General features: G+C 35.9%; 1 protein-coding gene across 1 annotated transcript in view; it reads right to left on the bottom strand.

Annotated features, from left to right (window-relative positions):
• Positions 1–2,189: 2,189 nt before the first annotated feature.
• Positions 2,190–9,945, bottom strand: part of MTPN (myotrophin) — a gene marked incomplete at its 5' end in the record, with an annotated part of 36,757 nt that continues 29,001 nt past the window's right edge. Inside the window, one exon of the mRNA XM_082008116.1 lies at positions 2,190–2,282. Within this exon, the coding sequence (XP_081864242.1) occupies positions 2,196–2,282 (87 nt within the window). The 3' untranslated portion in view covers positions 2,190–2,195. The remainder of the gene's footprint in view (positions 2,283–9,945) is intronic.

Raw genomic sequence — 9,945 nt, 5'->3', positions numbered from 1 at the left:
GATGATGTTTCTTTACTATGCTAATGCTCACTTAATGAAGGGCAGGAAAGAATAGAGAAAAAAAACAAAAAAACAAAACCACTATGGCCAGACAACTTGACACTAATCAACACAAAAAAACCTGAATAATCAAGTTTTCCACATAAAAACAGATTGCAGTTTTCTAGACTAGTATTTTAATATCCAAGTATTTAATAGCATAATATGGAGGCAATTTTATGCCAAAGATGGTTACTTTCACAGCTGAATAGAGTTAAACCTATAGTCTGTGTTCACACTATTACAATGACATGACAATCCAGCACTGATCAGAGATAAGATTAACAAGTTCTCTTTAAATTGTCATTAAAAGCACTGTTCAAACATGCTTGTTCTTTTATCAGCAGCTCACCAATTGATTTATCACTGATTTCCAACCCTTCTGCTCTTCCTTGCCACCCATCTCTAAGAAGCAAAGAGTAATTGCACTGTACAGTTTACGGCCAGAGTTGATTGTTTTCTCCATCACTTTTTGTACGGGATGTCTACAAGTAAATCAGTTTCTGCTCTCATTTTACAGTCTAAATGCAAGGCTTTTTATAGCTGAGACATTCAATCATAATATGCAACATGATTCAAGTAAAACTAAGTCTCCATTAAATGAGTGGTAGTCACCAGTCTACTTTACATACCCTCTCAATTTCAACAGTGATATCAAAACAATATCAGCTACTTTTGTTTAAGAATTCAGCATGAGACATTATATACATTTGTTTTCTGTACTGTGTATGTTATCAGAAAGTTTGAAATCTGTATTCCAAAAAAGAGGAAGGTGTATAGTTTTGTAGTATACGCTTTTCTGTTATAAAACCTGTTACTCAGTTTTGTGTGAATCATCAGTCTAATGAAAGTTTTCTAGATGAAAACCAGAAGCTCAGACATTCCTGGGGACCATAAGATGTGATCCCTACAGCATCATTAAATACGTTCCCATGAATTATCAAGGCTGTCATAGTACTGTCATACTTACTGGTATAGTAAATCTTACCTAAATGTCAATGGTTAGTGTGGTATGGTTGCACTGGGAACTTTCAGAACAAGCCCCATGACTTAATGAAATTTAAGAGATTCATTCAGCCAACAATGAAACACCGATTCAAAGATATGCACAATTAAAAGTTGTTTTTTTCCCCTCCAGCAGTTAGAGCAAGTTAAGACTTCTACCTGTACATCGTCCTGTTGCTAACACATGAACTTGGAAAGCTTACATGTATTTTAAAAGTTTACCAGAAAAGTTTAGCAACACTATTCACCTGACATGAGTGTCTAAATAATTATTATTCATGTTCCACATTTGACTTCATTATCCTTGCATACCAAACAGCATGTAGGCTTTCGCATGTGTCTATAAATCTTATGCCGACATGGTGAGTAAAGAAATTCCATCTTACAATCCTTTTGGAAATAACTACAGTGACATTTTGAACCTTCTCAAAAACAGTTGCTTAAAATGTCTGTCCTGGGCTAGAACAAACATGGGAAAGAAAAACCTCAAATTCAAGCATCCAAAAGTACCTTGGCAAATATTCTGGAGTGTAACACCACCATGTCTCAACTCATCTTTCCTGGTTTACTCAAGAGTCAGAAAAAACATTAGTGTGACATCCAATTAGTCAATATAAAGAACAGCTCCAACAACTAGTATCAAAAGTCCTCAAAACTGCAACGTAAGCTTTAGGCGGAAGAATAAAGCTACCCACTGAGAGAGAAGAAAGAAAAGCACCCAGCCACCTACATTACTACACCTCAGATCATGGCAGACACTAATAGCATGGGACTATTGTCTCCTTCACAATTAGTTTCAGGTATATAGCACAGTACTTCCATCTAAAGGAATCTTTCAAGAAAAATCATAGTACTAACCTAGGAGGTTCACAAGCCAAAAATTCAAGATCATGGTCTGTCTCCCTTCTCCCATTTTCACTAGAAATAGGAAGAGATTGTGCACTGAAAAGAAGTCCTAGAGGGACACTATTCATAATAGTTTTGAAACCTCTCCAAACAGATTATCTTCGATACAAGTCCCTAACTAGTCTTATTCATAAAGAATTTCCCTCCCCCCAAAGTATTTAGCTGAAGAAGCTGGAAGATGCAAAGAGTGACAGACAGGCAGCAGTGTGAGGCCACAGGAGACATTTAAGATATCAGTCCATCCGTCACTGAAGAAGAGTTTTGATTGCCTGGTTGTCAGTGGCTTCAAAGGCAGTTAGTCCATCTGGGCCTTTCACAGTCTTATCAGCACCCTGTAAAGACATTGAGAAGGACTGTTAACTCATAAAGCCAGCCTATATTAGTACTAAGTGTGTCACAACAGTTACTTACCTTGGATAATTATACTGATTATATATAGCTTTTTAGTGCAGTGCATTGTTTTAAATTAGAAACTAAACAGGCAAGATCTACGTACAAAACTATTCTGCATGCAGCTAACATGACTTTCAAACTTTATACTTGAGACCTCGAAAAAGTGAAAGTTATATAACTTTTGTTACACAACAAGTTGCAAGATCAACAAATCATCAATTAATCTTGGACAGAAACAGAAGGATTTTTTGTTTGCTTCCAGCAACTACTCTTACGAATGTAAGAATTTAGCATTACACACTTCTATGAAATCTATATTGCAATAAACTTTTTCATGTGCTAAATTAGACAGGTAACATCTGGAAGAGCTTACTTACTAACAAATCATACTTTTTTTTCTATATTATAAAAAACTACATCCATCTAGGACTGTGCTTCTCTCCCATTTTGAAAAATCCTTATTGCTACATAGAAAAAACAAAACCCAACACAAACTGATCAAATTTGTTTTGAACAAGCTATGCCTACACCTAAAAGGCAACAAAACAGATTAGGGAGGCAACAGGAGGACAGAAGATAACAGAAATGCACCAACTAGACAAGATGCAGAATAGTAAGCACGAACACAGCCTCAGTGCCAGAATTATGGAAGGAGAGCAAAAGAAAAGAAGCAAAGAGTAATTAACTAGTCACATTTGTTTTAACCACCATGTAATCATATACATAAAAGGGAAAACCCAGACTAAATTGTAAATAGGGTAGTTAAAGGGATAAAAGCTATTAGAGAACACAGGACTGACTACAGAGATAGAGAGAGATGTTTTCTGAAAATAAGATTAGATTCCAGAACAACTCTTCTTGAGAAGATATGCAAGTCTCACTTTAAACTATGTTCATTTGCTCAATCAAGTGACAGAAAAAACACTGTGGGTACAGACTCACTTTGTCAAGAGTATGTACTGCAGAGGTTTGTCTTTAGTTTATGGATAAACTCTCTGTAGAATAAGTACAAATCTCTTCTCAATTACATTACAAGGAAGAATATGCATAGGTTAATAGTTATTATGAAGGATACCCAATAGTTTCCTAAGAACATAATGAACCTAGAATTTCCAGAGCTGCTTTACCGATGAAAGACTATATACATAAAACCCCACTAAATGTCCATACATAATAAACTAATACATACACAATAAACTTCCTATTGTAACTGTTTCTAACAATCTAATAAACTGGATCTGATATCACTATGATTTGCTACCAATACTACTTTTCACAACATAGAATATTTCCCTCTATTTCTCTTTACTTGCAAATATTCAATCTGCCATTCTAAAAAGACGGTTTTACAGTGGTTTCTAAGGCAGAAATGCCCATCGTGTGGTCCACTGGCCAAACTGATCCCGTTGGAGCTGTTCATCATCCTTGCAGCCCCTGGAGACCCTCAATGCAAGACATGAGCTGAACAGAGCATTTTGTTTTGTGGCAGTCAACTGTGGGGCAGGGAGACAGGCCTCTGCTATCAGGGAAAGAGCCTGGGAAAATAAAATTGCCTTGAGAACACCAGTAAAAAAAAAAATTCAGTGAGGAATACTTATAATTGCAGTAACTCCATCCAGGCAGCCCATTTTCTCTAGCACCTTTCAGGTAGCAGAATACAGGCACACACTTGTGCACATGCAATGAATTCACTCCAGTGACAGAAGCAATCATAACATTTACCTCTCTCCTGTCACAATGTAACATCCTTGGCCAACAAAATATGCAGCATGCTGCAGTATCACTGTTGGGTATGAACATGAGCTGAATCAGTCTGTTCCCAAGAAGTGACTAGTTGGTCGTTGCAAAAACACACTTAGGCTGAAACCACAGAAACCTGTTGCTTGTGAAACATGTATTTTTCTCCTAAAAAAACCTGAGAGCTTTAACAGGTATTCAACGGTTATAATCTTAGTTGTCCTGGGAGAAGAAAGGCAACCTTGAAGGTAGTGATTGTTTCTTTTGCAGGTGTTGATTATTTCTACTGGTTAGATAGCACTCTCAGATTAGAATCTATGTGGAAATCAAAAGTGCTTGAAAGCTGTTCTTTGATGTTAAGCTCAGAAAACATGAAGGAACTTAGACTTGAAGAAAAATGGAACTATGCAGTAACTGACCTGCCAGTATTCACCTTTAATCAGAGTTTAAAGAACTTTTAGTGTATAAAAAAAACTCTCCAACAATGTATCACCATTTAGGGTATAAAAGATATAAACTGTTAACTGAAGTAACTTTAAAGTATAAATAGAACTTTCAGTTTAGACACAGGACTGCATTCCATCCTCATGCACATCTCTACTTCAGAAAAGTTACCTACATGCAAGACCTCAGTTTCTAAAACAGCTTTACTAAGTGTAGGATAAGAGGGTCATGACTACTTAAGGAGGACACTGTTTAATAAACTCAGTCTTAATAAATTAGGAGAATGGCCACTGAGCTAGGCAGAAAGATTCCTGCCTGCATTCAATAGAGAAGAAAATAATAAAGTTCAGGTCAAGAGGACTTTAATTTTCGGAAGTACAATGCCGTCTGGAAGCAAGTTTAATGAAAAGTTCATAAAAGTACAATGATTCCACAATATTCTCTACTACCCCAAAACTATTAAATTTTATGTTTGTGTTATATTCTTTTCTTAAAATATACACACACAAAAATATTTAAATTCTCTTTCTTTGGCAGGGTAATAACAGCAAGAATTTTTGCCCTCTTAAGCCACTGGGCAAAGCACAAATGTTAAACATGCTCTGAAGACAGCACGATAGCCACTAGAAAAAAAGAAAAACGATGAAGGCAGCAGAGAGAGGCAATGCAGAGCTGTCACCAAACCCTGTGAAACTGGAATTAGGAGCACTTAATGAAACTGGTAGAAGACTGGTTTACACAGCAGTCAGCAAACCTCCGGATGAGTTGCAAGATAGCAGCTTGTTCAAAAAGAATAGGGATGAATTCATGGACAATAAATCTACAAACACTTCTTAAAAGGGATAGATACGTGTACCTCTAAATTCCCCAATACAACAACTATGAATGGGGGGAATAAGTGAGCGGAAGTAGTCACACTCACTATTCCTCCCAAATGGCATCCCTTTTGCCACTGTCAGAAGAGAAAAAAGGTGCTAAATTGCCTAACTTAAGAAGCTATTTCTTATGATACATTTTTAGTAGAAAGCAGAGAAAAAATTGCATTAGATATTTTATAAAAAACAGAACTATTTTGAAAGCTGAAAAAAATGGATGAGATTTGTTGCATCTTTCACAACAAATCTCACCCTCCATTAGAAGCATTCAAAATGGTTTAATTGTCTATTGTAATGTGACATTGGTTTCTCCTACACTTCACTAAAAAAAGTATCTTTTTACATTACAAAACCAAAGAGAAGATTCTTTAAAAAAAAGGAACAATTTGAATTTTATATATCTTTCTGCTTTTCAAATAGGTATCCCTTAAATCCACTATCCCTGAAAAAAATAAAAGTAAACTGAAATACAGGGACTGATGTTACTTCAGTCTAATTCTTAGTATTCATTACTTCATCTGTTATTTTGTTTTGTAGAGGCTACTATATAACATGAGCAAAATAAATACCTGCTATTTTGGAAGACAATTCAGTTCCAACTTTGTCAAAAGCTACTAAAAATTAATTCTCTCCCTAATAGTAGAATATCTTTCAATATTATGTTATTTAACATTCTGCCTGAAAAGGCAGAAGTGAAAAAAAGAACACAAGATATAACATTTCTGCTTCATTTTAAGGTCACAACATGCTGCAAACAACTTTATTCTTTAAAATTACAAAGGCTATTTTAATATGCCTCAAATTCCTAGAAAAATATTTTAAGATTAATAAAAGGATTAACTACTGTTAATGTAGTAGGAAGACAACAAGACCTACATTTGAACTTTAAGAAGGAAGTGCTCTTTAGATCTAAGCTAATTACTTTCATGTATTATAGTAAGTCAGAGCAAAACAACATTTTCAACTGAAACTCAGATGCCGATGAAGCAGTTTTAGGTATCACTCTGCCAAGTCCACAGGTATACTCTTTGGAGTGTCTATGGTATTTCACACATTTTCATAAACTTGAAAGATGTACTAAGAATTTCCAAAACTATTTCTAGGCTGTATACTGTATAAGTAAGGCTTAAGGAGACCTTATTGCAGCCTTCCAGTACTTAAAAGGGGGCTTATAAGAAAGATGGGGACAGACTTTTTAGCAGGGCCTGTAGTGATAGGACAAAGAGTGATGGTTTTAAACTAAAAGAGGGCAGACTTAGACAGGACTTAGACTAAGGAAGAAATTTTTTCACAATGAGTATGGTGAAACACTGGCACAGGTTGCCCAGAGAGGTGGTAGATGCCTCATCTCTGTAAACATTCCAGGTCAGGTTGGACGGGGCTCTGAGCAACCTGATTGAGTTGAAGATGTCCCTGCTCATTGCAGGGGGGTTGGACTAGATGACCTTTAAAAGTCCCTTCCAACCCAAACTATTCTAGGATTTTATGTATGCACTGTAATTATGAGAGCAAAGTCATATAACCATTTCACTTTGTTTAAACAATGCAAGTTGTTTCATTTATGCAAAATACCTGTATGTTGATTATATCAATTTTTTTCATATTGGAAGTAATGTCTAAACTTGAATACCAACACAAAATTATGGTAATACATGAAGCTACAGTTCCAAATACCTTAATAATAAATAATATAATAGTAATTCAGCAAAATGTTTTTTGCTATGCTTCATGAATAGATGAAAACAAATAAAAACAAAATATTGGGGGTTATCCACGCAAACATTACAATAGGTGAAAACTTGGGAAAAAACCCAATACCTAAAACATTGTCAACAACTTCAACACTGAACAAATGATTTGCCAAAGAGTAAAAGCTATATTATAGAGCTGTTTGTTTTCTGAAGCTGCAAAATTAGTGCTTAAACTTGCTGGAGTTCTCATTTGCAACCACTAATGAATATTAAAATCACATTTCAAATACTTCCTGTAAAACCCACCAGTAAATTACATCAAATGATTATTCTTCACAGTACTTAGTTCACCATTTTTGATCAATGTGCTTTCCAAGGTCAAACGAGATGTTATGGAATCACCTGCCTTTCACAGAAGATCATACTTAAAATGCTTACAAGGATTCTAAGAAGAAACTTAAGAGCTAAATCACTTGGTTTAGGGAGCTCTTAATACCCCTCCAGAGACAGCAATTTGAAAAGCTAGAATAAGTTTTATAACACACACAGAAGATTAAGGAAGTAGCCCTCCTACAGTTTTTGTATCACTCCAGTTTTAATATATAGACAAATACTATAAGATCACCAGGTAGCTGAGAAAATGTTAGCTATGTCACAACTGAGCCACAGCTGACTCAAGAGAGAACTTAATGCATTCCTAGGGGGGTAGTGGGAAGGAAGAGGCAGGAAATAAGATCCATGAAATCTAAACTTATCCAGAAGTAATCACTTCCAGTTCCCTGAAACTGTACAAGACAGGTAGCAGCATAGTATACTCTGTTTTGGCAGGTATAATATTCTAGACTTTCTTACGCCTGCCAGTGAAACCCCTTCTCATTGAGCATGCAGCTACAGCTCCTTTTTCAAGCATCTATTTCACTTCACTTCTCACCTCCATAAAGTCTCATCCCACTTACAATTATAGCTGAATTTTACTTTCCAAAGTTCAAACCCATTGTTATTAACCCAAATTGGTATTTGGATTTTGCTCAGCCTATTTCTGCATAAAGATTTTCAGTATTTTTATTTTCATTGTTAAAATGAAGCAAATGAGAAGGTTTCTTTTCTTAGAAAACGCATATATTTAGTTACAAATATGTTTCCCAGGCAATGAAACTGTGCAGCCAAACAACATGATTTCCTGTAATCAGGTACTTCCAAACAGAGGCCTCCCAACACAGAGGGAGGTTTCTAGCCAAATTTAAACTTCCACACATCTCACACTGCATGGGTAAGGAATTCAGACTTGCATGGAAACAAATTAAAAAAAGGAATACAGCTGTGGCAAAAGTTATGCAAGGGCTAGATAAAAAAATAGCCAAGGCTAAAGGTTATCTTAGAAAAGAAGTTGTAAGGATGCATTAATCCTTCAGATATGACAATATCCCAGGTACCTTTTGTCAAATGACAATGGCTAGTCTATCTTTAGCTTATCAAAACTAATAAAGTCAAACAGGCTTTCAAAATGATGACCAATAGGCTTCCAAAAATATTTTCCTCATAGTTCTTCAAGAATAAACATGAAGTATGGTAACAGAGAAAGAGACTACTTCTGCCTTTTTCAACTAATAGTATAAGGCAAGTGTGGGTATAAGGGACACTACAGAGCTAGCTAAAGGGACTTCAGCTTCATCCTTCCCATCTATTCCATGTCTCATTCTCAAATTTCATCTGAAATTCATCCATCCCCTAATAAAAACAGTGCCACAACAAAGACAGCTGAGCAAGCATTTAGTACATGTCAACAAGCAAACACCATCTGCCATTTACAAAGGAACACCACAGATACTAGGTGAGCAGTAAAACAGAGAAACTGGATTCTGTTGTTCATCTACAAAAACTTGTAATCAAGCCCAGAAGACAACCCCCTGGAACTGGTAGGTCACACTGCAAAAGCACTGAAAAAATTCCCACGGCAGCAGCTGGAGTAAAACTGAAGATACATCAGTTCTGTCTGCTTTTTAAGGGACAGCAGTTGGTATAATGGCTTCAACTATTAGTATTATCTACAGAAAATTCTACTAGTCATGTGACATGTACACTGAAAACTTTTGTAGAGACTGAACTGATAAGAGCCAGTGTAGATCCCCCAGTACTCTTCAAGTTAAGCTCTTATGAGCGCAAACAGGTTCTAGTATGAGCTTAGAAGAAGCTTGGTTGCACTTCACTGTGCAGCTGCATGATCACCAGTATCAACAACAGAAAGCCAGGTTTGTAGCAGCTCAGGCTACTTCAGCTTAAGATCAAGTGGCAACTCTAATCATTCTAGTCAGTTTAAGAGCTTAGAAACTTGACTCAGTGTCTCTGCTATTTATATGTATTTATTACCCTCTGAAAGTGAATTATGCCCAAATACCTTTAATGCTTTTACTGCTTTCAGTGGAAGATTGTTTAAAGGATGCTCTTCTGTCACACTAAATGAAAGAGTAACCAGCTTAATAGTCATTATTTTTGTTTTCCTCTTTAAAAATGTTAAGGAGGTTATTGACTTCTAGTCCAACAGCTTAAGGGATATTCTATGACAGAGGCCACATATGCAGGAGATGAGCTAACAGAGTAAATGAAGGCAGCTGAAAGTAGGTATGTGTAAAATAATGAAGCTTCTCAGCAGTAGGTGGAAGTGTAGAATTTTACTAAAGCAAAGAACAGCTTTGAAGAAAAATCTTAAATATATTGGTCTATCACTTGCATTTGCAGTTCCACTACTTACATACACTAACATCAGACATTCAATATTTGTCCTGCATTTGGAGGGACAATAAAATATACCCTACTCCAAAAGTAACTGGGAAAAACATTAACCAAAGTTAAAGTCA

Source organism: Phaethon aethereus, assembly GCF_964289735.1.
Source record: "Phaethon aethereus genome assembly, chromosome: 1".
NCBI classification, from domain to species: domain Eukaryota; kingdom Metazoa; phylum Chordata; class Aves; order Phaethontiformes; family Phaethontidae; genus Phaethon; species Phaethon aethereus.
Note: the sequence above shows the minus strand (reverse complement) of the source record. Positions and strands in the feature narration are given on the sequence as shown.